General features: G+C 38.6%; 6 protein-coding genes across 16 annotated transcripts; 5 read left to right on the top strand and 1 right to left on the bottom strand.

Moving 5' to 3' along the window:
* Positions 1 to 211: 211 nt before the first annotated feature.
* Positions 212 to 9592, top strand: MOM (ATP-dependent helicase family protein). Of its 3 annotated transcripts, none has more exons than NM_100680.4 (16): positions 212 to 515; positions 803 to 2057; positions 2181 to 2259; positions 2375 to 2620; positions 3014 to 3187; positions 3481 to 4402; positions 4483 to 4724; positions 5285 to 5389; positions 5590 to 6987; positions 7123 to 7278; positions 7422 to 7577; positions 7661 to 7825; positions 7959 to 8136; positions 8226 to 8425; positions 8508 to 8718; positions 8792 to 9592. In NM_100680.4, the coding sequence occupies exons 2-16, from the start codon at positions 808 to 810 to the stop codon at positions 9313 to 9315; spliced, it is 6006 nt and encodes a 2001-aa protein (NP_563806.1). In that variant the 5' UTR covers positions 212 to 515; positions 803 to 807; the 3' UTR covers positions 9316 to 9592. The 3 variants fall into 3 exon arrangements, with proteins under 3 accessions (NP_563806.1, NP_001322007.1, NP_849608.1); NM_001331755.1 differs by having other exon boundaries at positions 3478 to 4402; positions 8792 to 9554; NM_179277.1 differs by lacking the exon at positions 212 to 515 and having other exon boundaries at positions 767 to 2057; positions 8792 to 9554.
* Positions 9593 to 9714: 122 nt separating this feature from the next.
* AT1G08050 (Zinc finger (C3HC4-type RING finger) family protein) lies at positions 9715 to 12502 on the top strand. The gene is made up of 2 exons (NM_100679.5): positions 9715 to 10182; positions 10481 to 12502. Exons 1-2 carry the CDS (start codon positions 9985 to 9987, stop codon positions 12206 to 12208), a joined length of 1926 nt encoding a protein of 641 aa, NP_172283.1. The 5' UTR covers positions 9715 to 9984; the 3' UTR covers positions 12209 to 12502.
* Positions 12503 to 12531: 29 nt separating this feature from the next.
* Positions 12532 to 15987, top strand: AT1G08040 (trimethylguanosine synthase (DUF707)). 4 transcript variants are annotated; one of them, NM_100678.3, is made up of 15 exons: positions 12532 to 12812; positions 13298 to 13342; positions 13431 to 13542; positions 13624 to 13734; positions 13863 to 13967; positions 14081 to 14164; positions 14251 to 14366; positions 14471 to 14572; positions 14644 to 14757; positions 14841 to 14897; positions 15000 to 15066; positions 15236 to 15289; positions 15401 to 15475; positions 15567 to 15602; positions 15694 to 15987. In NM_100678.3, exons 2-15 carry the CDS (start codon positions 13323 to 13325, stop codon positions 15787 to 15789), a joined length of 1149 nt encoding a protein of 382 aa, NP_563805.1. In that variant the 5' UTR covers positions 12532 to 12812; positions 13298 to 13322; the 3' UTR covers positions 15790 to 15987. The 4 variants fall into 4 exon arrangements, with proteins under 4 accessions (NP_563805.1, NP_001322760.1, NP_001322761.1 ...); NM_001331753.1 differs by having other exon boundaries at positions 13443 to 13542; positions 15694 to 15977; NM_001331754.1 differs by having other exon boundaries at positions 12532 to 12816; positions 13279 to 13342; positions 15694 to 15954.
* On the bottom strand, positions 15983 to 16894 carry AT1G08035 (uncharacterized protein). Of its 3 annotated transcripts, NM_001331751.1 has the most exons (3): positions 16857 to 16894; positions 16599 to 16686; positions 16008 to 16501 (listed from the first exon to the last, which is right to left on the bottom strand). In NM_001331751.1, exon 3 carries the CDS (start codon positions 16480 to 16482, stop codon positions 16147 to 16149), a length of 336 nt encoding a protein of 111 aa, NP_001320293.1. In that variant the 5' UTR covers positions 16483 to 16501; positions 16599 to 16686; positions 16857 to 16894; the 3' UTR covers positions 16008 to 16146. The 3 variants fall into 3 exon arrangements, with proteins under 3 accessions (NP_001320294.1, NP_001320293.1, NP_683287.2); NM_001331752.1 differs by lacking the exon at positions 16857 to 16894 and having other exon boundaries at positions 15983 to 16501; positions 16599 to 16793; NM_148446.3 differs by having other exon boundaries at positions 16039 to 16686.
* A 1074-nt stretch (positions 16895 to 17968) lies between these two features.
* On the top strand, positions 17969 to 21887 carry TPST (tyrosylprotein sulfotransferase). Of its 2 annotated transcripts, NM_100677.4 has the most exons (13): positions 17969 to 18290; positions 18533 to 18609; positions 18706 to 18877; positions 18963 to 19034; positions 19328 to 19613; positions 19722 to 19862; positions 19942 to 20046; positions 20139 to 20283; positions 20870 to 20919; positions 21007 to 21057; positions 21130 to 21249; positions 21338 to 21472; positions 21551 to 21887. In NM_100677.4, the coding sequence occupies exons 2-13, from the start codon at positions 18555 to 18557 to the stop codon at positions 21719 to 21721; spliced, it is 1503 nt and encodes a 500-aa protein (NP_563804.4). In that variant the 5' UTR covers positions 17969 to 18290; positions 18533 to 18554; the 3' UTR covers positions 21722 to 21887. The 2 variants fall into 2 exon arrangements, with proteins under 2 accessions (NP_563804.4, NP_001320287.1); NM_001331750.1 differs by lacking the exon at positions 17969 to 18290 and having other exon boundaries at positions 18328 to 18609; positions 21551 to 21795.
* Positions 21888 to 23210: 1323 nt separating this feature from the next.
* Positions 23211 to 25448, top strand: GATA11 (GATA transcription factor 11). 3 transcript variants are annotated; one of them, NM_100675.4, is made up of 3 exons: positions 23211 to 23438; positions 23881 to 24160; positions 24450 to 25448. In NM_100675.4, exons 2-3 carry the CDS (start codon positions 23894 to 23896, stop codon positions 25092 to 25094), a joined length of 912 nt encoding a protein of 303 aa, NP_172279.1. In that variant the 5' UTR covers positions 23211 to 23438; positions 23881 to 23893; the 3' UTR covers positions 25095 to 25448. The 3 variants fall into 3 exon arrangements, with proteins under 3 accessions (NP_172279.1, NP_001077485.1, NP_001320942.1); NM_001084016.2 differs by lacking the exon at positions 23211 to 23438 and adding an exon at positions 23446 to 23478 and having other exon boundaries at positions 24450 to 25390; NM_001331749.1 differs by lacking the exon at positions 23211 to 23438 and having other exon boundaries at positions 23790 to 24160; positions 24450 to 25390.
* The last annotated feature ends 46 nt before the right edge of the window (positions 25449 to 25494 follow it).

The following is a 25494-nucleotide window of genomic DNA, read 5'->3' as shown; positions in this document are numbered from 1 at the left end:
ATCTTCAATTCTAGCAACATACTCTTATGCTAATTCGTTTCATATTTTAGTATAGTATAAAAATTACAAATTTCAAAACAAACTATAAGTAATATACTAACATAGTCGGTGTAACATTTCGTTAATTTCACATAACATATGTTAATTACATATGTACACTATTTTTGAAGTATTTTATAACTTAAAATATATAAATTTAAATCTAAGAAATCACAAGCATGAGTTTTTCCTTCCGGTAATCGTAAAATCAAAAATCGCTCGCTCGAGAAACGCCGGTGCTAGAAGAGGAAAGTACCGTACATAATCCTGCGAACCCAATTCTCGTCTTCTTCAAACTCAGTTTTCCGAAACCCCAAACACCGCGAGGATTGCATGGCCTGAAGAACCACTTAATCGAGAATTGTGCTGGAATTCTCAAATTTTCCCTCGCGTTTTTCTTTCACACTCTCGGAATCGGAAATTTCCACCAAGCTCCGTCAAGCGATAGATTCTGACAATTACACACTTTCGCGCAGGTATGCTTCCTTCCCTGTTTTAGGTTGGTGTTAATCTATCGGTGAATCGAAGGTTTTGGGCCTCGGGCTTTGCGTTTTAGGTTTTTCAGAGAATCTTATCTACTTGGGGATGGATCTTAGGCGTTTGTTAGATGTAACTCATTAGTTTTGCATATAGGAATTTTGATTTGAAAGTTAGGTCGCCGGATTTGTAGACATTTTGTTTGATGGTCTTCTTCGGTGCTCACATTCTTTGTTTTTAAGTGCTTGATTTGGTTGCTAAGGTCCTTTCCGTTGCGTGCTCTCAGTGAATATGAAGAAAGATGAAAAGATTGGTTTGACGGGGAGAACCATTTACACCAGATCCCTAGCAGCTTCAATTCCTGCCTCAGTTGAACAAGAAACCCCTGGTTTGAGGAGGTCAAGCCGGGGGACACCATCTACGAAGGTAATAACTCCAGCTTCTGCTACTAGAAAGTCAGAGAGACTGGCTCCCTCACCTGCTTCAGTTTCAAAAAAGTCCGGTGGAATCGTCAAGAATTCCACACCAAGTTCTTTGCGAAGGTCCAATAGGGGGAAGACTGAAGTATCCTTGCAGAGTTCCAAAGGATCAGATAATTCTATCAGGAAAGGAGATACTTCACCGGATATTGAGCAGAGAAAGGATAGTGTTGAAGAGTCGACAGATAAGATCAAGCCTATAATGTCAGCCCGAAGTTACAGGGCATTGTTTAGAGGGAAGCTCAAGGAATCTGAGGCATTAGTTGATGCTTCCCCAAATGAAGAGGAACTAGTAGTTGTTGGTTGTTCTCGCCGCATACCTGCAGGCAATGATGATGTTCAAGGTAAAACAGATTGTCCACCACCTGCAGATGCAGGATCAAAAAGGCTGCCAGTTGACGAAACTAGTTTGGACAAGGGCACTGATTTTCCTTTGAAATCAGTTACGGAGACCGAGAAGATAGTGCTTGATGCATCCCCCATAGTTGAAACTGGGGATGACAGTGTTATAGGTTCACCATCTGAGAATTTAGAGACACAAAAGCTTCAAGATGGTAAGACAGATTGTTCACCACCTGCAAATGCAGAATCGAAAACGCTGCCAGTTGGTGAAACTAGTTTAGAAAAAGAATATCCACAAAAGTTTCAAGATGATAACACAGATTGTCTACCACCTGCAAATGCAGAATCAAAAAGGCTGCCAGTTGGCGAAACTAGTTTAGAAAAGGACACTGATTTTCCTTTGAAATCAACTACGGAGACTGGAAAGATGGTTCTTTATGCATCCCCCATAGTTGAAACTAGGGATGACAGCGTTATATGTTCACCATCTACAAATTTAGAAACCCAAAAGCTTCTTGTCAGTAAAACTGGCTTAGAAACCGACATAGTTTTGCCTTTGAAAAGAAAAAGAGACACTGCAGAAATTGAGCTGGATGCATGTGCTACAGTTGCAAATGGAGATGATCACGTTATGAGTTCTGATGGGGTCATTCCATCTCCATCTGGGTGCAAAAATGATAATCGACCTGAAATGTGCAACACGTGTAAAAAACGGCAAAAGTAAGAGTTTTTTTAGTGTTGTCTGTCTATTGAAACGATCTGCCAATGTTGAATGTTGGGCAGATGGGTTTGATTCTTAGGATATATGTTCTGTATTGTAATGAGTTGTTCAAAATTTTGAAGGGTCAACGGTGATTGTCAAAATAGGAGTGTTTGCTCCTGCATTGTCCAGCCAGTTGAAGAATCTGATAACGTGACACAGGTTGGTTTCTAATTACTTTCGGAGACCCGTTAATCAGTGGACTCTTAAATAGTTAGATACTAGATTTACTTATCCTTTTACTTGTAATCTGCAATTCTATTTTGCATTTGATTAGGATATGAAAGAAACTGGACCAGTTACGAGCAGAGAATATGAGGAGAACGGGCAAATACAACATGGTAAATCAAGTGATCCCAAATTCTATTCTTCGGTGTACCCAGAGTATTGGGTTCCTGTGCAGCTATCAGATGTACAGCTGGAGCAATACTGTCAGACTCTCTTCTCCAAATCCTTATCTCTTTCTTCACTTTCGAAGATTGATCTTGGAGCTCTAGAAGAAACTCTCAATTCTGTAAGAAAAGTAAGTTACTTGATTTTAAAAACACTTATTCTTCAATGCACTTGTGAGTTAAGTACCCAGTTATTACTGGTGATAAGATAAAGAAAGCAATAGAAAAATTGATAAGGTGTTCACCGCATTGCAGCCAAAAAAACAATTCTGTGTTCCATGCTTTCAAGAGGTTGTCACATAGGTGTTATGCCTTTCTGTTTGATGTTTGGTAGAGCAAAGGTTTTGGGTCTATTTGTTTTATGCTTTTTTGAAACACATAGAACCTGGCAAACTTGACAGTTTTGGGGTTGCTTAGATATACGACTATTGTCGGTCAGCATCACATTTTCTCAAGGCCTCTTTCTGCATGTTAATGTGTGAATATATTAAAATCTTCTTTATGTGTTTGCAACTTGTTGACAGACCTGTGACCATCCATACGTTATGGATGCATCTTTGAAACAACTGCTCACCAAGAATCTGGAGTTGCATGAAATCCTGGATGTAGAAATTAAAGCGAGCGGGAAACTTCACCTCCTTGATAAAATGCTTACTCATATAAAAAAGAATGGTTTAAAAGCAGTTGTCTTCTACCAGGTGCATTTTCTATTACTTGCGAATGTGAATAGCTCTATGTTTGTCATGAATACGTCACTTTGTGCATTCTCAATATATGTGCATTTTCTTTTTGACAATGGAATTCTGTCTTGTATTGAAATTTGAGTGGGATGAAAGTATGCTTTTTATCGTGCAATTATGAAGTGTAAGTTAGCCTTCAGCAGTCAGCTAGCATTATGAGATATGCTGAACTAAAATGTTTCTTTTCTCTTCTTTCTTTTTCGTTATATGTGCCTCATGTATGTTTGAATTACAGTTTTTATTTTCAGCAGGCAACACAAACCCCTGAAGGGCTTCTGCTTGGTAATATTCTCGAAGATTTTGTGGGTCAAAGATTTGGTCCAAAATCTTATGAGCATGGGATATATTCCTCAAAGAAGAACTCCGCTATAAACAATTTCAACAAGGAGAGTCAATGCTGTGTTCTGCTGTTGGAAACACGTGCCTGCAGTCAAACCATTAAACTCTTGCGAGCTGATGCGTTTATTCTTTTTGGAAGCAGCTTGAATCCATCGCATGATGTTAAGCACGTAGAGAAGATAAAAATCGAGTCATGTTCTGAAAGAACTAAGATATTCCGATTGTACTCAGTATGTACAGTTGAAGAAAAAGCCCTGATTCTGGCTAGGCAAAATAAGCGGCAAAATAAAGCTGTAGAGAACCTAAACCGCTCTCTCACGCACGCACTGCTCATGTGGGGGGCGTCATACTTATTTGATAAACTGGATCATTTTCACAGCAGTGAAACTCCAGATTCAGGAGTTTCATTTGAACAATCTATTATGGACGGCGTGATTCATGAATTCTCGTCCATACTTTCTTCCAAAGGTGGAGAAGAAAATGAAGTCAAGCTGTGTCTACTTTTGGAGGCCAAGCATGCTCAGGGAACTTACAGCAGTGATTCTACTCTATTTGGTGAAGACCATATTAAGTTGTCAGATGAAGAGAGTCCAAATATATTTTGGTCAAAGCTGTTGGGGGGAAAAAATCCTATGTGGAAATACCCTTCAGATACTCCCCAAAGGAATCGAAAACGAGTTCAGTATTTTGAGGGTTCTGAAGCGAGTCCCAAAACTGGCGATGGTGGAAATGCAAAGAAGCGAAAGAAGGCTTCTGATGATGTCACTGATCCCCGGGTCACTGATCCGCCAGTAGATGATGATGAAAGAAAGGCCTCTGGGAAGGATCACATGGGTAAAATAGTTTAATTTCTGCTCCGATACCTCTAGTGTTCATTGATTATGCAACTACTTTGCTGACTATCTTTCCTACAGGGGCTTTGGAGTCACCAAAAGTCATAACACTCCAGTCATCATGTAAATCTTCTGGTACAGATGGTACATTGGATGGAAATGATGCTTTTGGCTTGTATTCTATGGGCAGCCATATCTCTGGAATCCCAGAGGATATGTTAGCTAGTCAAGATTGGGGGAAAATACCGGATGAATCACAGAGGAGGCTCCACACTGTTTTAAAGCCGAAGATGGCAAAACTTTGCCAAGTTTTGCATCTTTCAGTAAGTGGCCTTTTTCACCTCCACAACTTATTTTAGCCTTGCATATGCTTATATATAGCTGATTGCAACTGTAGTTGTTACCTGATTTCCTGTTACAGCCAAATGTGAGAGTTTTATTCTTCAACTATATCCATCCGTTTAAGCATATTTTATTTCTTATATCTGGCTTCGTTACCAATGCACTGTTAAAATGAGCAACTGCTGCACAAAACAGTAGGTAGTTATGTGCCTCATGTCATTCATTGTTTATTGAAGCAAAGAAATTTCTGTCTACTTTACATGATCCATCTGTGGGAGTATATAACTATATATAACCTTAGGCCTTTGTACCTGGCTGATCAAAGACATGTCAAAAGTTTATCTGTTCGCTGTTGGTATAGAAACTAATACAGTGTCTGATGCTATTTTAAGGTAGTCTTATGTCTTCACATATTGGCTAATAGATGTTTCCGCTGTCGTGTCCATATACTTCTGTGATTATCACGGTGCTCCGTCTATCAAAATTGTACTAAAAGGTATTTTGCAATGTGTGATTGGTTAACAGATTATTTTGTTTTCAGGATGCTTGCACAAGCATGGTCGGAAATTTTCTCGAATATGTTATTGAAAATCACCGAATCTACGAAGAGCCAGCCACTACTTTTCAGGCATTCCAGATAGCCCTGGTATGACAGCATTTACTTTGATAATTTATGCATTGTTTCCTTCATCATCTGCCTTTGTTTAGAATGTCCTCAGAAGGCAGCACTCCTTTAGTTTTAACTTTCCAATCATAGGATTCAAATATCCATTAACTGGCCTTTGATCGCTGCATAATATATGAATAGTTGACATACTGAATACGTTGTTAATAATGCATTTTCAGAGTTGGATTGCAGCCTTGTTGGTAAAGCAAATTCTTAGCCACAAAGAATCTCTGGTCCGTGCAAATTCTGAATTAGCTTTCAAATGCTCTAGAGTAGAGGTGGATTATATTTATTCGATATTGTCCTGCATGAAGAGTCTGTTCCTGGAGCATACACAAGGTTTGCAGTTCGATTGCTTTGGTACTAATTCTAAACAGTCAGTGGTTAGCACAAAACTAGTAAATGAAAGTCTCTCAGGGGCTACAGTGCGTGACGAAAAGATTAATACGAAGTCGATGCGAAATAGCTCAGAGGATGAAGAGTGCATGACTGAGAAGAGATGTAGCCATTATAGCACAGCAACAAGAGATATCGAAAAGACTATTAGTGGCATAAAAAAGAAATACAAGAAGCAAGTGCAAAAGCTTGTACAAGAGCATGAGGAAAAGAAAATGGAGCTGTTAAATATGTATGCAGACAAGAAGCAGAAACTTGAAACTAGTAAAAGTGTGGAAGCAGCAGTAATTCGTATTACCTGTTCACGGACCAGTACTCAAGTGGGTGATCTCAAACTGCTGGATCATAATTATGAAAGAAAGTTTGATGAAATCAAAAGTGAGAAAAATGAATGCCTCAAAAGTCTGGAGCAAATGCACGATGTTGCAAAGAAGAAGTTGGCTGAGGATGAAGCCTGTTGGATTAATCGGATAAAGAGCTGGGCAGCTAAATTAAAAGTTTGTGTTCCCATTCAAAGTGGCAATAACAAGCATTTTAGTGGTTCATCAAACATTTCCCAAAATGCTCCTGATGTACAAATTTGCAATAATGCTAACGTTGAAGCTACTTACGCTGATACGAATTGCATGGCTTCCAAGGTTAATCAAGTGCCAGAAGCAGAAAACACATTAGGAACCATGTCGGGTGGCAGCACTCAACAAGTTCATGAAATGGTGGATGTAAGAAATGACGAGACAATGGATGTCTCAGCTTTGTCTCGTGAACAGCTTACAAAGAGCCAGTCCAATGAGCACGCTTCTATCACTGTGCCTGAGATTTTGATTCCTGCTGACTGTCAAGAGGAATTTGCGGCCTTGAACGTGCATTTGTCAGAAGACCAGAATTGTGACAGAATAACATCTGCGGCATCAGATGAAGATGTTTCATCAAGGGTGCCAGAGGTATCCCAGTCACTCGAAAATCTTTCTGCCTCCCCCGAGTTTTCTCTAAATAGAGAGGAGGCTTTGGTTACAACAGAAAATAGAAGAACAAGTCATGTGGGTTTTGATACTGATAACATTTTGGACCAGCAGAATAGAGAAGATTGTTCTCTTGACCAAGAGATTCCTGACGAGTTAGCGATGCCTGTGCAACATCTTGCGTCTGTGGTAGAGACTAGGGGTGCTGCTGAATCTGATCAGGTACTTACTGGCCCTGTAGAATAGTTGATGCCTTGTTCATTTAATCTTTTCTAATGTTCATTCTTGCTTTCTTGAAAATAACGGGTAGTGATCAGATGTCTTTTTTTCTCTTATTAAATTCACTTTTCTGGACAGTATGGTCAAGATATATGTCCTATGCCTTCTTCACTGGCTGGAAAGCAACCTGACCCAGCAGCAAACACTGAGAGCGAAAATCTTGAAGAAGCAATTGAGCCTCAGTCTGCTGGTTCAGAAACAGTAGAGACTACTGATTTTGCTGCATCACATCAGGTCCCTATTGAAGACTTTCCTTTTTTACTAGTTTAAAGTTATCAATCTGTGTTATGTTCATTCTAAGTTTCCGTGAGAAAAAGGTGGGGAAATGTGGTTACTGATCAAGTCTCGTTGTTGTTTTAAATCGACTCTTTTGACAGGGTGATCAAGTTACATGTCCTTTGCTATCTTCACCGACTGGAAATCAGCCTGCGCCAGAAGCAAATATTGAAGGCCAAAATATCAACACATCAGCTGAGCCCCATGTAGCGGGTCCAGATGCAGTAGAGAGTGGTGATTATGCAGTAATAGATCAGGTTATTGCCTTAACTAAAGACAAATGTCTTTTGTTGTTTAAAAGTCTTACATCTTTGTAATGCTCGTTCTGGATATCCTGCAGGAAACAATGGGTGCTCAGGATGCATGCTCTCTGCCATCTGGATCGGTTGGAACTCAGTCTGACCTAGGAGCAAACATTGAGGGTCAAAATGTCACAACAGTGGCTCAACTTCCCACAGATGGATCAGATGCAGTTGTAACCGGTGGATCTCCTGTATCAGATCAGGTACCTGCCTCTGCTCAAGGACTTTCTTATGTGTTGGTTTAAAGGTCTAGTCCTTAGTAATGTTGAAACTAAGCAAACAGTGGATAGTGATCATATGGTTATTTTTGCTTGTGAATTTAATATTTCTGGACAGTGTGCCCAGGATGCATCTCCTATGCCATTATCTTCGCCTGGAAATCACCCTGATACAGCAGTTAATATCGAGGGTTTAGATAACACATCAGTAGCTGAGCCTCATATAAGTGGATCAGATGCATGTGAAATGGAAATTTCAGAACCTGGTCCCCAAGTAGAGCGGTCAACCTTTGCAAGTCAGTAACTGCCTTGGGCATTTTTAAGTATCACCTAGGTCGACATATGTGATTGCCAAACAGCTAACAAGGAGATGCCTTTTGTGCAGATCTTTTCCATGAAGGTGGCGTGGAGCATTCAGCAGGTGTAACAGCTCTTGTTCCATCACTTCTTAACAATGGTACGGAACAGATTGCCGTTCAACCTGTTCCTCAAATACCTTTCCCTGTGTTCAACGACCCGTTTCTGCATGAACTGGAGAAGTTGCGGAGAGAATCAGAGAACTCAAAGAAGACTTTTGAAGAAAAAGTCAGTTTCCCTCATTACCCAGTTACCTCTTGTTTTGGTTTATTTTCTAGCTGCCCATTGACTCTCAGTTGCTTGTGAGCAGAAATCAATCTTGAAAGCTGAACTCGAGAGGAAGATGGCTGAAGTACAAGCAGAGTTTCGAAGAAAATTTCATGAGGTAGAAGCCGAGCATAACACCAGAACGACAAAGATAGAGAAGGATAAGAATCTTGTTATAATGAACAAACTGTTGGCGAATGCGTTCTTGTCCAAATGTACTGACAAGAAGGTATCTCCCTCAGGAGCTCCAAGGGGTAAGTGTCGAATAATATAGCAAATTGGTTTTAAAAATAAGGCGACGAAGTCATAATAGCACTTTTTCTCCAGGTAAAATTCAGCAGCTAGCACAGAGAGCAGCACAAGTGAGTGCACTGAGAAATTACATTGCTCCTCAGCAGCTTCAGGCATCTTCTTTTCCTGCTCCTGCTCTGGTTTCGGCTCCTCTGCAACTTCAGCAATCATCATTTCCTGCTCCTGGTCCGGCTCCTCTGCAGCCTCAGGCATCTTCGTTTCCTTCTTCAGTCTCTCGTCCATCAGCCCTTCTTCTGAATTTTGCGGTCTGTCCAATGCCTCAGCCCAGACAGCCTCTCATATCCAACATAGCTCCAACTCCATCAGTTACTCCTGCAACAAATCCAGGTCTGCGTTCTCCTGCACCACACCTAAACTCATATAGACCATCCTCTTCAACTCCCGTCGCCACAGCTACTCCAACCTCGTCAGTGCCTCCTCAAGCTTTGACATATTCAGCTGTGTCAATTCAGCAGCAGCAAGAACAACAACCGCAACAGAGCTTGAGCAGTGGATTGCAGAGCAACAATGAAGTGGTTTGTCTTTCTGACGACGAGTGACCTAAGAGGAGAGATGGTTAGGGTCTTAGTTATTGATTTTTAGAGAGTTAATAATAGTATATATATATATGTATAAGTAGGTTACCTAATCTCTGTCGTTAATCTAATTTAGTGAGTCAGGAACCGACTCGTTGGCTAAGGTCTCTCCTTTTGAAACGCAACGTTCTACTTTCATGTATATAAATACAGTCTGATCACACAACACAAATTGATGATTGAAAATACTACTGATTTAACTTTATAGAAAACCCAAATTATAGAGCGACAACTTTATAAACATGTCAAACTTCGAAGTTAAAATTTAAGACCCCATAATTTTACAATTATAGATTTTAATACTCCAACTATTTTGTGATGTTAAAAGAAGTATCCGAGTCTTTTCTTTCCAGTTTCCCCACCGTCCCATGACTCCCCCAGCCAGTAGAAAAAGCCAAAAAAGTAAACAAAAAGTCGTTAAAAAAGTTAAATTAAAAAAAAAATAGATAGTTGACGTTTACTAAAGTGATTTGAATTGAACAATTCGCTTTCTTCTTCTTTATGGTAACCGCTTCTTCTTCTTCTTCTTCTTCTTTTTATTCGTCTTCCAAGTCTTTTTGATCTTATCAACTTTCTCCTTCTTCTCCATCTTAATCTCTCTACTTGCGAGAATCGAAATCGGAAAGTGTAACAATGGAGAACCCGAACAACTTGCGAGAATCGAAATCGCATCTCAACTTGAACGAGTGTCTCACTCTTCCCAAAACGCTCGATCCTTCATCTCCTTCTCCCAGCGATGCCTCAAGATCATCCGTTGACCCGAACCGTCCCGATTCTTCTTCTTCTCGCCCTGGCTCTACTCCTTCCTCTTCTGGCCTCCGTTTCTCTAAGGTTCTCTCTCTTACTCCTCTCTAATATCTCTGTATTATCCAAAAATCCAATATTTTCTCTTTTTCTTATGTCGGTGATGCGAAATTGATGCAATTTCATCATCGAATTGGTTTAAATATATAATCAACGTTTGTGGCTTAAGTTTTGGTTTAGGGTTGACGCAATTTTATCGTTTGTGGCCGAATGGGTTGTAACTTTTAATTAGTGTTGATTTCTAGTTGTCCCTTTTCCTATTAGGTTTCTAGGTCTAAGATTTAAAGATTGTAAAATAGAGATTGTTTTCTTTGAAAATTTGCAGGGCAGGTGCGCGATTTGCTTGTATGAGATTAGAAAGGAAGACGGGAAGGCTATTTTTACTGCAGAGTGCTCTCATTCCTTCCATTTTGACTGTATTACCTCCAACGTCAAACACGGAAACAGGATTTGCCCTTTATGCAGAACTCAGTGGAAACAAGTCCCTTTGTGTGATGTTGACTCTGTCCCTACCTTTGTGGCTCAAAGGGGTTTTGAAGATGACGAGCCTTTACCTCAAGGAGATACCCAAATCCACAGTGATGGTCATCGTTCGGATCATCAAGCCCTCGAGATTAAACTCTTCCCTGAAGTCTCTGCACTGGCCAAACCGGTCTCTCGTGCTGATTTTGCTGTTCTGGTTCATCTTAAGGCTGAGGGTGTGAGTGATGATGCTAGGCGCGCTCGAGCTCCTTTGGATCTTATTACCGTTCTTGATGTGAGTGGTAGCATGGATGGAGTCAAAATGGAGCTTATGAAAAATGCAATGAGTTTTGTGATTCAGAATCTTGGTGAGACTGATAGGCTTTCTGTTATCTCCTTCTCCTCCATGGCTCGCAGACTATTCCCTCTTAGACTGATGTCTGAGACAGGGAAGCAAGCGGCGATGCAGGCTGTTAACTCCTTGGTTGCTGACGGCGGGACAAACATTGCAGAGGGGCTCAAGATTGGTGCGAGAGTGATTGAGGGTAGACGGTGGAAGAACCCTGTTTCCGGGATGATGCTGTTGTCTGATGGACAGGACAACTTTACCTTTTCTCATGCTGGGGTCCGTCTGAGAACAGATTACGAGTCTTTGCTTCCCAGTTCTTGCCGGATTCCAATTCATACCTTTGGGTTTGGCTCAGATCACGATGCTGAGCTAATGCACACAATTTCTGAAGTCTCTAGTGGCACGTTTTCGTTCATCGAAACAGAGACTGTGATTCAGGATGCTTTTGCGCAATGCATTGGAGGGCTTCTCAGCGTCGTGATTCTTGAACAAGTTGTTGAAATCGAGTGCATTCATGAGCAGGGCCTGAAAATATCCTCTATAAAAGCAGGAAGCTACAGAAGCCGTATAGCACCTGATGCAAGAACCGCCACAATCGATGTGGGAGACATGTACGCTGAAGAAGAAAGGGACTTCCTGGTGCTTCTAGAAATTCCGTGCTGCGACAATGGGTCTGGGGAATCTGAATCTTTGTCTTTGCTGAAGGTTAGATGCGTCTACAAAGATCCTGTTACCAAAGAGATAGTCCATGTTGAATCTGGAGAACTAAGCATCCAAAGGCCAATGAAGCTAACAGGGAAAGAAGTGGTGTCCATAGAGGTTGACAGGCAACTAAACAGGTTCCTTGTTTCACAAGCTATGTCAGAGGCTAGGGTTTTAGCGGATGGGGGTGACCTGAGCGGGGCAGTTGGGATTCTTAGAAACCGTGAGAGGGAATTGTCGGAGACACCGTCTGCTCAATCCAGCGACAGGCTTTGTCAATCACTGTCGTCTGAGTTGAGTGCGTTGCAAGAAAGGATGACTAGCAGGAGGATGTACCGGACATCAGGGCGAGCTTACGCCTTCTCGAGCATGAGCTCGCATTCGGCTCAGAGAGCAACTGCTCGTGGAGATTCGACCCAGGGTTTTAGCCCGGTGCAGGCGTATCAGACGTCTCCAATGGCTCGTATGGTGACTCGGTCTCAGCTACTGGTGCTCGAAAGCCCTACTAAACCGTCCCCTGGTCGTGGAGAGCAAAGCTGAATTTGACAGAAAGAATAAGAAAATGGGTTCTGTGATTGCTGGTTTGGTTTTATTTTGGTTTGGTGAGTGTGAAGAGAGACATTGAGTTGGTTAAGTCTGAACCGGGGACATGGTTTCTACTAGTTCTTCTTGAGCATCAATATGTACCTACTGGTTATCTCTGTTCAATATTTGGTTTAATTGTGCATACAATAGTCTTCCTTTTCCTTTTTCTTTTCTTTTTTTATTATTACTACTATTATGAATTTATGAGAATAAAAAAATGGTACACAGCCCAATAAGATTATACAATAAGATCCAAATTCAGCCTAACTAAAAACACCATTAAGACGGGATGTTGTAATTAAACACCTACCAACAGACAAAATCAAAAGATAGGAAGCCACGTATGCATATATTTAGGTGAAGCTTTTGATAAAACAAAGCGTTGGGCTCTTCCAAATATCAAAACAAGTTTTTTTTTGTTTGTTGGCTTATAATTCACCTGAGAAAAACAATATCAATCGGCTCGTTTTCTCTCCTCAGTGTTTCTTCAGTAGTCCTGCGAGATCGTATAAGAGATTCGAAACCCTAATCTATCAATTTGATCCTGTCCATTCTCTGTGTAAGTATGTATTATCGCATTTTCCTTGAATTGCTTCATTTTTTGATTTTCTTTTGAGCCGGATTTCGATTTCTTCTGTGTATGGGTGTTTCGGTTTTGATCCGGCTTTGTTGTTTAAGTAATTTTGAATCTATGGTTAAGGATCAATTTTAAAATTTTTTTTTTTGCAATTATAGCTGTCGGTTTCAACTATTGAAAAATTCACTGTAGAAATTCTGATGAGCTTGTTGTGTTTCTTTTCTATAAATGTGACTGTTGAATTAATCAATTGGACGGTTATGCTTTCCCAAATCAATTAGGTCAATTAGAATTGTTTTGAATTCTTTGAATTTTGTTTCTTTTCTATTTATTGCTGTGTATGTAATTTTCCAGGATTGTTTAATGATCAATACAAAGAACATTTCGTCAGTTCTTGAATAGTTTCTTTCTTGTGTCCTTCAAAGTCTTTTTTAACGATTGAATTTAGTTTTTTTTTCTTCTTGCAGTATTGTTTGAGAATTGTGCAATCCGATGGGGACGATGCACCGGAGGTAAATAGTTCTTAGCGGTTCGATGTAATAAACGAATTCTGTATTGCTTTCAGTTTGAAAAATTACTTAAATTGTTAATCTTTGGCAGTGGTGCTCCCAGAAGGACAAATGAAAATGCGAAGCTTATCATAACGACAATCGTGGGAGTGGTGTTTGGTTTTTTTGTTGGTATCACATTACCATTAGGTTCCTTTAGAAAGGTATATGAGGTTTTTGATCCATTGGTATATCTTCCTTTTACGTCTCTTTTTCACCGGTTGATGTATTTTTGTATTCTGCAGATTAGCTTACCTTCAGGCCTTATGTCATCTCTTGATGTAGCCATGTCAGATGGGAAATTGTTTTCTGGTGGCAGATCACCTGAAGATATTGGTTCAAGAAAGTCTCCTAAGGTATATTTCAAGAACCATCTTCGTACATACTAGATTGAAGATATATAATACAGAAGTTCATGAGGCAGTGCACTTTTTTTGTTTTTCATGATATTAAAAATGTATCATTGCTGTTTCTATGTATCCAGATATATGTTCCAACCAATCCGCATGGTGCAGAACTACTTCCTCCTGGGATTATAGTGGCAGAAACAGATTTCTACTTGCGCCGATTATGGGGTGAACCTAGTGAAGTAAGTTCTATGATCTTATTGATGTACCAATTCTAGTGGCAACATGTACACAATTGGCATAGTCTAACAATATAGTGACTGAGATTTCTTTAACAAAAGCATTACCTCTGTAGGATTTGAAGAAGAAGCCAAAGTATCTCGTAACTTTTACAGTTGGATTTGAGCAGAGAAACAACATTAATGCAGCTGTTAAGAAGGTTCTGCAACAATTTCTCCCCTCTTGTTTGTAAACTATTTGAGTATTGACACTTAAAGATTTTTGCTTTCATCATCATTGCTTCAGTTTTCTGAAGATTTCCAAATATTGTTATTCCATTATGATGGCCGAACAACTGAGTGGGACCAGTTTGAGTGGTCTAAAAATGCAATACATATCAGTGCAAAAAAGCAAACAAAATGGTAAGAAATCTGAAATGTAGGTCAGCACGATATACTCTAATTCTTCTAATAGTCATGAAAATTTATCTACAAAATCCTCACCTTGAGCTGTTTATCTTTGGCAGGTGGTATGCAAAGAGATTTTTGCATCCTGATGTTGTCTCAGCTTATGAGTATATATTTATATGGGATGAAGATCTTGGAGTCGAGCACTTCAATGCAGATAGGTGAATTACTTGTCTGAAATTGTAGTTGCAGATCAGTGACAATCTTTACAATTTTTATTTTAAATTTTCAGGTACGTTGAGTTAGTTAAGAAGCATGGTTTGGAGATTTCTCAACCAGGCTTAGAGCCAAACAACGGACTTACATGGGAAATGACAAAGAGGAGAGGTGACCGAGATGTCCACAAGTAAGAGCTTTCTCTCACTCTCTCTCTCTTTTACCTTTCCTCTGAATTCGAATCTGTCTCTAAGGTTTTTGAGTGGTTAACAGAGAAACTAAGGAAAAACCAGGATGGTGCAGTGATCCACATTTACCTCCATGTGCTGCGTACGGCTCTGTACTCTCTTTCTCTCATTCTCTCTCTTTGACTAACCTACTGAAGAGTGCTTATATCAATTTTCGATAACAGGTGTGTTTTCCCACTTGCAGGTTTGTTGAGATTATGGCACCTGTATTTTCTAGAGAAGCATGGCGATGTGTATGGCATATGATTCAGGTTTTTGTTTAACTTTATTCACCTTTTTACGATCGGTATTCACATGACCCAAATTTGTGGCATTGATGAATCTACGTTGGTTTCTGATTAAGCTATCAAAAGGAGTTTGTCTAGTCTTCCAGACCATCACTTGGTAGCCTAAAAACAATCTTGTTTGTTTCTGGTGCAGAATGATCTTGTTCATGGATGGGGTCTCGATTTTGCTCTCAGACGATGCGTTGAGGTTATTTACCACTACCCTCTGCTTCTTGTGTAATTCCTTTGGGAGCTTTGTTATATCTCATGAACTCTCCTTGTTAAGTCTCCATCTGTATGTGGTCTCCTCCATTTGCAGCCTGCTCATGAGAAGATTGGTGTGGTAGATTCACAGTGGATTATCCATCAAGTGATTCCTTCCCTTGGAAGTCAGGTGATTTTACAATTTATCTCTGAGCAATGAAGAGATTCTGCTCTTATATATCTGAATGAATGATCTCGACTCAATAATGTAATTTTGACAGGGTGAGTCGGAGGAGGGGAAATCTCCATGGCAAGGGGTAATAATTAGCACACATTATTGTACTTACTAATATACTTGCTTCTCTATCCTTTTGACAACCTCAGTGTGTGTGTTATCTCCGGTTTCAGGTGAGGGAGAGATGCAGAAACGAATGGACGATGTTCCAGAATCGCGTGGCAGAAGCTGATAAAGCATACATGGAACAACACAAGGTAAAAGAATAATTTGGGCCTCTTCTTACTCTGTCTCTGTAAATGAAGCTTACGTTTCCCTGATCAAGTGAGTGTGAGGAGAGAGATCTATGTAGTCCCCTATTTAGTTTAAAACATCTCAGATATATCTACATTATTAGCTTTTTACCTAATATATTTCTTATTCCCTGATCTTGCAATTCCATTGATGAAATTTACTTGGTTAGATGCAATATATCTCATAGTGTGCATTTCAAGATATGATAACAATACACATGAACACAAATACAAGACCAACTATTTTTCCCAACAGAGTACACAATTACCACAAAGTCTTGTGCAAGAAAGTTAAATCCAATGTTAGGAATTGAACAAAGAAGAAATGTCACGTCAGAAGAGTTTCCGTTGGAATCCTGGATCGATGTTTCTTGATAACTTGGTAAGCTTCATGGGAGCTCCAGGGCAAGCTGCAGAGACAGGTGTGTGAGAACCATAACCAGATTCCTCTGTTTGAAGGCAGAGAACAATACTAAAGATGTTTTGATACAAAGACTCAATGATTTCTTCATCGGAACAAGTAGTAAGAGAATCAATCCTCATGTGATTATTGTAGTGGTCACAGAGTGGAGAAATTGCAATGATTCCACTGTCTCCTTTAGAGATCATAGGAGTTATGGGTTCCACATAACCTGATGTTCCTTCAATGGAGTTTTCTTCATAGTCCATGGTGATGGTGTCACAATATCTGGAAAAAGACAGTAAAACCATACATTCAGACAAAGCCCTTGTAAACGAAACCAGAGGAAGCAACGAGTTTAAAATCCATGATTATTGAATAGTACCCCTAATAAGCTATTTCACAAATTGCGTTAAGTTCGAGAAGAAACATTTAGTCGCATATCGTGATGCCATTAATGAAAGAAAAAAAATCTAATCTAAAAGACAAAAAGATTGCACGACAAATTAGATGATACGAAATCATCGAATTTATTAGAGTTATGGCACTTTTTCAGAAACGATTCAAAAGAGTGAGAAAATCTCTATACCTTTGACTCATGAGGTCTGTAATTTTTTGTTTATCTTTTCTTTTTTTCTTTGACAGCAATTTTTTTTTTTTTTTTTTTTTTGCGATTTTAATATTTTTTATAAACTTAAGAAAATGATAAGCGGAGAAACAGAAGACACTAGGCCCATTTAATTATCAGGCCCAATTGTATTAATATCTTAAACCTTCTTTAAAACCATAAGATTAACACAAAGGTTTACGACTATCCTTCTAGATTTTATTTTCCAAGCATTTTTAATCCTACTGTATTTCTCAAATCTACAACCTTTGATGATTTTTTGTCATCACCAACTTTTTTAAAAAAATAATTCATTTTAGGACATTTCAATCCCAATGGCAATAATTACCCATTTATACGAATTCTAGCATACTAGTTAATGTATAATTACTTTGCTATTTATTGGAAACCTATGGAGGTAATATTTATCTCTAAAGGAATTTATATATATTTTTAGTTAAATACATATTTATTGATATTTTAGGATTACAATAAACATGGCAACAAATTATATTAAAAATTAAAAAACAGATATTTTTATTGTATAGATGAAAACAAACAAGTCATTGCAAAACGAATGGAACGATGACAAGATTGAAAGGAGACAGCATCCGCCATCAGCATGAGACATTTGAACCCACAACATTTTTTTGTAGACAAGTCTGGTCTTTTTACTTAAAGCAAATAAACTCTAGACTTTAGGCCTTATAACATTTAAGCATAAAGTATGGCCACTGTCAGGATTGAACTCTCAAATCTCAACGGAAAACTTTAATGCTCATAAAAATCTGTGAACGAATGATTGAACTGAAGCAATGACTAAGAACAAATGAGTCATAACTCATAACCATGATCCTGTAACTATAAGTTTCCTCCTTGAGGTCTTTCACACACAACGAGGGATGGATGTACATGTCACCAGAAGCAACAAGAAGATCAAGACGCAACTAAAAGGCCAAAAGAAGTGAAGAACAAAATATTACACAAAGAGGGGATGTATAGTTGTATACCCACGGTTTACCGATTTCGGTTTTCGTTCCGATAACCGGTTATGTATTTCATTTTGTATTATATAGAAGGCATTGGTCAAACCGCACTCGAACCAGAAAGGAAAGTGCATTCATACTATTACTGACTAGTGGAAAAAAAAAAAAAAAAAAAGCATTGGTCTCTCTCAAAAAAGATTAATTCGTTTGGCTAAATCAAATTTGACACTAGTGTCTTCCTCAGTGCGTGTTTATAATTTTTCTGGGTGGCGAGAAACCAAGAGAAAATCTCGTGACCCTGTTCTCTCGGGAGCGCACACAATCTCTCTTCTTCTTCGTCTTCCTCCTCCAATCGATGTAATCACACACACACACAAAAACACATCTTTTCCTTGTTTTCGTAGGACCTAGTAGATAGCGAGTTTTGCCCCCAAAACAGCGATCGAGGGAATTTATGAGCACGAGATCTCGATTCCCCATACACGTAGGCCTCTGCTTCTCTCTCTTGTTCCTTTGTTCCTTTCTTTATTCGATTTTCTGGGTCCCTTTTGCCCTGTTTTTCCTCTGTCTCCTTCCCCCAAAATCTTTCGGTTTTGTTTTTATACAACTTGCAACCGTTAATGTTCATCCTCACCGATTGATCACCTACTCTTTTCCCTTCCTGGGTTTTGTTTCTTTCGAATAAAGATTGATCCTTCTTTCACTTATAATCGTTTTGGTAATCAGTAGGGTTTGGAATCGAGGCACAATGCAAATGAACTCTGTTTGGAAGCTGTCTCTTGGGTTATTACTTCTTAGCTCAGGTATGTATGCAGAATGGTTTTACAAAATTGTTCATTTGATAAAAAAGCTGGACTTGTCTCTGATGTTCTTGGAATAATTGGCAAATTATATCTCAGTTATTGGCTCTTTTGCGGAACTTGATTTTGGCCATTGCGAAACTCTTGTGAAAAAATGGGCTGATTCTTCTTCATCTCGTGAAGAACATGTTAATAAAGACAAACGCTCGCTTAAGGATTTGCTCTTCTTTCTCCACGTTCCGCGAACTGGAGGCAGAACATATTTTCATTGGTGATTTGATTTCCTTTACCAAAAAGTTTTTGAGAGATTCTTTTATGATTGTTGTGTGGTTAAGGCTGTGTTTGTGCTCTTGTAGTTTTTTGAGGAAGTTGTATGATAGCTCTGAGGAATGTCCTCGATCTTACGACAAGCTCCACTTCAATCCAAGGTATCTTAATTTCATCAGTGCTCTCGCTAATTGTACGTCTTTATTTGATGCCAAAGACTCTTTCTTGTGGAAACAATAAGATGGCTTACAGAATGCTGTTTGTACATTCTATTGGTTGTTAAGTTGACTTTAGATAGCTTAGCTAGACATATATAAAGTTAAATATTGTTTCATATGAAAATCAATTTTCCCTAGCCTCCTTTACCTAAAGAAAAACAATGTGAAAAAAGTATTTTGCCTGTGGTGTTACTACCTTCGGACAGTTAAGATCGTGTTGACTCGTAAATTTATAGGAAGGAAAAGTGCAAGTTGTTAGCCACACATGATGATTATAGTTTGATGGCAAAGCTTCCGAGGGAGAGAACTTCGGTGATGACAATAGTTCGGGATCCTATTGCGCGTGTGTTAAGCACTTATGAATTTTCCGTAGAGGTAGCAGCTAGGTTTTTGGTGCATCCCAATTTAACTTCTGCGTCAAGGATGTCTAGCCGCATACGCAAGAGTAATGTAATAAGCACACTAGACATATGGCCATGGAAATACCTAGTTCCATGGATGAGAGAAGACTTGTTTGCTCGGGTATGTCGACCTATCCCATTCGTCTTTTTTGGCTTTTAAGCTAGAACATGATAAGAACACATAAAACTTGGGCTGAAGCTTTTTTTACTCATCCTTGGCTTTTCTTAGCGAGATGCACGAAAATTGAAGGAGGTAGTGATCATTGAGGACGATAACCCGTATGACATGGAGGAGATGCTTATGCCTTTGCACAAATATCTTGATGCGCCTACTGCTCATGACATCATCCACAATGGAGCGACTTTTCAGGTACTTTTTCATGCTATTTGTTTAAGTTTTCAAAGTTATTGATTAGAGATCTCCAGAGCATTTTCATTTCACTTCACAGATTGCAGGATTGACAAATAACTCCCATTTATCAGAAGCACACGAGGTTCGGCATTGTGTGCAGAAATTCAAAAGCCTTGGTGAGTCTGTTCTCCAAGTTGCCAAGGTAGTAACACTTCTTCTTCATCATAGTTCACTGCGTCTTGGTATTGTGCTTTTAAAAGCAGCAGATTCTGTAAGCTTTTTTAAATTTTGCAGAGGAGGCTAGACAGCATGTTGTATGTTGGACTGACAGAGGAGCACAGGGAATCTGCATCACTTTTTGCCAATGTAGTGGGTTCTCAAGTGCTGTCTCAAGTGGTTCCGTCCAATGCAACTGCGAAAATCAAAGCTCTTAAATCAGGTTGGTGTAAGTTTCTTAATACCATCGCTGGGCTATCTAAGGAGAATCTAGCAACTTAGTTGAAGGACATGGTGATCATTTTTTTAGTCACAGTGTACAGTTTTTTCAGAGTACCGCTTTGGAGATGGTATTTACTTTAGTTTTTGGCTTTTGAAAGTCAAAACCCGTCATATTATTCATTAAAATGTTTGACTGATATTTTTCATTCACTTTTTAGGAGTTTGATTTTTAATTACCTAGGGAAGCTACTTATTGTTCTCTGTTATTTGGGGATTATCGTATAAGGTTTGATTGTCTTTCATCATGAAGATTTTTCTGATCTATGTTTCTTGTTGTCACATCATCTTTAAAGGTTCTCTTGCCCTCTTTTGTTTTAGACTTGTGTCTTGTTACTCTGGGTCCCTGGGTTTATTAAAGTTTCTTTGTTGGTTAATCATAGTCTCTTAGAGTAAGTAGAATGATGATATGACAGTTCATGTGCATACAGCCTAGGCTTTCTATTGCTTTTGTTGTATTTAAAGTCAGGATAACAAATGGTTGTACTTGCACTCACCAAATTGTCAACTTTATTTCCTTGATGCTTCAGAAGCAAGTGTCACAATTTCAGAAACCGGGTCAGATAAGAGTAATATTCAGGTAAAGTCCTGCTGCAGAAGGTAATAATTTGTTTGTTCAACTGTCATTTTTGTAATTGTCTTGCTGAAAATGGCTGTGACATTACAGAATGGTACATCTGAAGTTACATTGAATAAGGCAGAAGCTAAGAGTGGGAATGTAAGTAGAATCCCTTTTCCAATTTATTATCAACGCTTGAGACCTTGTGTGACTTTTATATATACACTTCAGATGACGGTAAAAACCCTTATGGAAGTCTATGAAGGCTGCATCACTCATTTACGAAAGTCCCAAGGAACCAGACGGGTCAACTCTCTGAAGAGAATAACTCCAGCAAATTTTACAAGAGGGGTAAAGTGTTTTCGTACATGATCTAAACTTAGTAAAGTTAATGAGAGAAGGCTGGAATAATGAAATCTTTTGACAATGCATCTAACAGACGCGTACAAGAGTTCCTAAAGAGGTCATTCAGCAGATCAAATCGCTTAACAACCTCGATGTGGAGCTCTACAAATATGCAAAAGTAATCTTTGCCAAAGAACATGAATTAGTGTCGAATAAGTTGATCTCAAGTGTAAGAAACTTCTTGTCTTCACATTTCGCCTTTTAGTTTCTGTCTGATATAAGACTAAACTCCATGATTCGTGTGCAGTCTAAGAGAAGCATTGTTGATCTGCCGAGTGAGTTAAAGAGCGTATTGGGAGAAATGGGTGAAGAGAAGCTATGGAAGTTCGTACCAGTGGCATTGATGCTTTTATTGATCGTCCTCTTCTTTCTATTTGTAAACGCTAAAAGGAGAAGAACCTCCAAAGTTAAGATTTGATCATTGTCACTATATTTTGGACCAAATCAGCAATTTGAAGAAGCTTTTGGGGTCCAATTTGTAATATTATTCTCTTTCTTTTTCTACTTTTCGTGGAAAAAGAAAAAGTTTTGGGTGTTGCCTTACCTTACAGGTGAAAAAGGGAAAATCACAAGTAAAAAAAAACTCTCTATCTACTTTATTTTAAAAGGCTAAACAAAACAGGTAAAGTCACAAAATTAGTGCTTCTTTTTTTTTTTTTGTTTAAGTGAGCTTAATCAATAAAGATAAAAGTAATAAGATTTCACAATTTTTTTTTTTTTTTTTTTTTGAGAAAGTACACTACTAACTGGTTTGAATTTGACTGTACCATTTTTCACGCAACAGACTGTGTGCAATTTAAAGTACAGTTCATACAAATCTCTATAAAACAAATTGTACAAAAGCAGTAAATATACCCCCACGTGATATTTGTTTTCTTATCAACGACGCAGTGTAAACAATAATATGTCAAAAATTTTGAAGAAAAAATCATATAAACTATATAAGAAGAAAAAATGAAAAGAAATATGAAGATCGTGTATATTAATTTTTTTTTATATAAAAAATACTAATAATAATAATTGATTGATGGGAGGAAGATAGTAAGTGAAAGGGATGAAACATATCATGTGGGAGATGGAAGCAAAGAGTTAGGCAAGGGACCCACTTTCCCATGAGGAAACGCCATAATCATCTTTATTATTATTATTATTTCGGTTCTCGTCTCTTAATCCTTCGTCGGTGATCTCTCCATTTCACTTTGACTCTCTCTATTATACTAAAGGTTTTTAGTATATTATGTTAAACCCAACTTATTTGTTTGCTACGTAAATTAAATTATACATCAATTCATGATACTATCTATTATTATTGCTAGAGATCGAGATCTATCAACCATCCTTCCCTCAAGGTTATTTTGCCATGTGCTTATCCTATTTTCCTTTTTAGATCTATTCCACGCAATCATTTCTCTATTTAATTCTTTTGACCATCATTAAGTGTTATTACCATCTTTTAATTTCCATGTCGACATACTATTACCATGTTAAAATGGGTAAATTCTTTCTTTTATCCTTTCATTACACCGACATATATTCCTTAAAACCCATTCAGATAAAATATTTGACTGATATTTTACTTACCTTATATATATCAGCTTTAATGATACAATATCTTTATTAATTGCAAGAAGAGGTTTAATGTTACAGTTGTACCCACAAGTTTTAGTGCAACGTTTTCAATTGACTTGGATTAACTTAACAAATACTATTACTACTTCAGTTAGTGTATATATATATTTATTGACATATGTAAAAGAACCAAAATTGAGTTTTTTTTTTCTTTTTGGTAAAACGCGTTGATAGAGAGATTTTTATTTCTCAAAGAAACTGATTAAGATTTTTCTTTAAAGTTAAGAAAAGCAGTTTCCATAATAATAATTTTCATATACAAGTAAGTAAGTAAGTAAGTAATAGTATTACATTATTATCTATTTTAAATGAATGAATCTCTCTCTCAAAGAAACTGACGAGACATTGAAAACTCCCATCTACCTTTTCTCTTTCTCTCTCTCTCCCTCCCAAAGTCGAACCTGCAATCCCTAAATCCCCAATTTGAGACCATCTCCAGTTCGTCATCGTACGACGACTCTCTCTCTCTCTCTCCTCTTCTCTGTATAGTCGAATTATATTACAAGGTTCGTTGCGTCTCTCTCTCCCTCTCTTTCTCTCGTTAGGGTAAAAGCTTTCTCTTTTATTGTGTCTTGTCTTGCATTTTCCTCTGTTACGTTTTGCGTTGTTTTCGAAAAATGTAGGAAATAAATTTGGTTGCTTGCTTTGTTGGTGTGTGAACCGACACTTATCTCTGTGATTTTTTTAATTAAATTCTCAGTGATGTTTGAAGGAATTGTTTCAATCTTCGTTACCTTAAAATGATGTCGTCATTGTTATTGTATTGGGTAAATTTTCTGTTTTGTAATTGTTTTAGCATATGTCTCTGTCTGATTGTGTCAGAGTTTTGAGTGAAACCCCCAAAGTTTTTTTTTTTTTATTTAACTGGACATGAAGCTGTTTTTGAATTCAGCTTTTGGTGAATTTTACGCTGATTTTTGAATGTGTTTTATCTTTTCTTGGGTACAGTTAGATAGATAGCATGAATTGGTTACCTGAAGCTGAAGCTGAGGATGACTTCAAAGGTCTTCTCTCTGGTGATTTCTTTGATGATCTCATCAATCACCTTGACGTCCCTCTTGATGACATTGATACCACCAATGGTGAAGGAGATTGGGTTGACAGGTTTCAAGACCTTGAGCCTCCTCCCATGGATATGTTCCCCACTTTGCCTTCTGACCTCACCTCTTGCGGCTCTGGCATGGCCAAGGCCCCTCGTGTGGATATTCAAAGGAACATTCCTGCTTTGGTGAGTTCTTTGTTTTTTTTATCACTTTTGCATTTTACTTGTTTTGATTTTTACCCAATTTGAGTAAAAAAAGCTTTTCTACCTGAAATTTTCTTGCTTATTTAGTTACTCATATAATTTGAGTGATGTCAATCTTTCACTTTCCGCTGTGTTTATAACCATAGTTAGCAGCATTCATGTAGAGGGTATTCCTAATCCGAGTATAATCTTGTGTCACTTACTTTACTGGTGCATTGATTGTGTTCCTGATTTTGCAATCCATCTGATTTGTTTGGTTTCGTTGGTGCAGAAACAGTCCTATTCTTCTGAAGCCTTGTCCAGCACTCTCCACCAATCTTCAGCTCCTCCTGAAATCAAAGTTTCGAAACTATTTCAGTCTTTAAGTCCAGTGTCAGTTCTCGAGAACAGTTATGGTTCTCTCTCGACCCACAACAATGGATCTCAGAGATTGGCTTTCCCTGTGAAAGGCATGAGAAGCAAGCGCAAACGCCCCACAACACTGAGACTTAGCTACCTTTTCCCCTCTGAACCCCGAAAGCCCGAGAAGTCAACCCCGGGCAAACCTGAATCCGAGTGTTACTTTTCTTCTGAGCAACATGCCAAGAAGAAACGCAAGATCCACCTGACCACCCGCACGGTCTCTTCCACTCTGGAGGCAAGCAACTCGGATGGGATAGTCCGCAAATGCACTCATTGCGAGACAACCAAGACCCCACAGTGGAGGGAAGGACCCAGTGGACCGAAGACCCTCTGCAATGCTTGCGGAGTGAGGTTCAGATCTGGTCGCCTAGTTCCAGAATACCGACCAGCCTCAAGCCCCACCTTCATCCCAGCTGTGCATTCAAACTCACACAGGAAGATCATTGAGATGAGAAGGAAGGACGACGAACAGTTTGATAGCAGCATGATTCGGGCAGTGATATCCAGAGGGTAAAGCAGTTTTTTTTTTAAAGTTTGGTCTCTGATCCGCAGAAATGGGAAGTCAGTGGAGGAAGAAGATGGTATAAAAGTAGGGTTTAGTGACTGTTTTCAAATCTGATGAAGAGAGTTTAGTGGTTTAGTTCAAGTTAGGGATATGAAATATTTTGTTGTTTCATTATGTGTTTTTATCTTTATCTCTTGGCTGACATTTGTGTATCAGAGGAAAACAGGTGAAGCCAAAGTTTGCTCTCTTTTTTTCGCTATTTCAAATCTATTCTTTTTATTCTTCAATCCCATAATCTTCTTCTTTTTTTCATCTGTTTTACTATTTTGCATTAGTTGAAAAATAAACGCCCATCAAATTCAGTCATGGAGGCTGCTTGCTTATGTACGTATATGATTAATGTTCAACA

The sequence above is a fragment of the Arabidopsis thaliana genome (genome assembly GCF_000001735.4).
Source record: "Arabidopsis thaliana chromosome 1 sequence".
In the NCBI taxonomy this organism is placed as follows: domain Eukaryota; kingdom Viridiplantae; phylum Streptophyta; class Magnoliopsida; order Brassicales; family Brassicaceae; genus Arabidopsis; species Arabidopsis thaliana.
This window is presented reverse-complemented; position numbering and strand designations above follow the sequence as displayed.

What these genes read in the sequence shown, in the direction of transcription:
- MOM (NM_001331755.1), top strand. Translation starts at nt 808, where the DNA reads ATGAAGAAAGATGAAAAGATTGGTTTGACGGGGAGAACCATTTACACC. An exon ending in CTCTCAATTCTGTAAGAAAA is followed by an intron (nt 2,621 to 3,013) that starts GTAAGTTACTTG and finishes ACTTGTTGACAG; the next exon opens with ACCTGTGACCATCCATACGT. An exon ending in GTGCTGCTGAATCTGATCAG is followed by an intron (nt 6,988 to 7,122) that starts GTACTTACTGGC and finishes TTTTCTGGACAG; the next exon opens with TATGGTCAAGATATATGTCC.
- AT1G08050 (NM_100679.5), top strand. Translation starts at nt 9,985, where the DNA reads ATGGAGAACCCGAACAACTTGCGAGAATCGAAATCGCATCTCAACTTG. An exon ending in CTGGCCTCCGTTTCTCTAAG is followed by an intron (nt 10,183 to 10,480) that starts GTTCTCTCTCTT and finishes GAAAATTTGCAG; the next exon opens with GGCAGGTGCGCGATTTGCTT.
- AT1G08040 (NM_100678.3), top strand. Translation starts at nt 13,323, where the DNA reads ATGGGGACGATGCACCGGAG. An exon ending in TATGGGGTGAACCTAGTGAA is followed by an intron (nt 13,968 to 14,080) that starts GTAAGTTCTATG and finishes TTACCTCTGTAG; the next exon opens with GATTTGAAGAAGAAGCCAAA. An exon ending in GAGCACTTCAATGCAGATAG is followed by an intron (nt 14,573 to 14,643) that starts GTGAATTACTTG and finishes TTAAATTTTCAG; the next exon opens with GTACGTTGAGTTAGTTAAGA.
- AT1G08035 (NM_148446.3), bottom strand. Translation starts at nt 16,524, where the DNA reads ATGGTTTTACTGTCTTTTTCCAGATATTGTGACACCATCACCATGGAC.
- TPST (NM_100677.4), top strand. Translation starts at nt 18,555, where the DNA reads ATGCAAATGAACTCTGTTTGGAAGCTGTCTCTTGGGTTATTACTTCTT. An exon ending in CTGTTCTCCAAGTTGCCAAG is followed by an intron (nt 20,047 to 20,138) that starts GTAGTAACACTT and finishes TAAATTTTGCAG; the next exon opens with AGGAGGCTAGACAGCATGTT. An exon ending in CAGCAAATTTTACAAGAGGG is followed by an intron (nt 21,250 to 21,337) that starts GTAAAGTGTTTT and finishes TGCATCTAACAG; the next exon opens with ACGCGTACAAGAGTTCCTAA.
- GATA11 (NM_100675.4), top strand. Translation starts at nt 23,894, where the DNA reads ATGAATTGGTTACCTGAAGCTGAAGCTGAGGATGACTTCAAAGGTCTT. An exon ending in AAAGGAACATTCCTGCTTTG is followed by an intron (nt 24,161 to 24,449) that starts GTGAGTTCTTTG and finishes TCGTTGGTGCAG; the next exon opens with AAACAGTCCTATTCTTCTGA.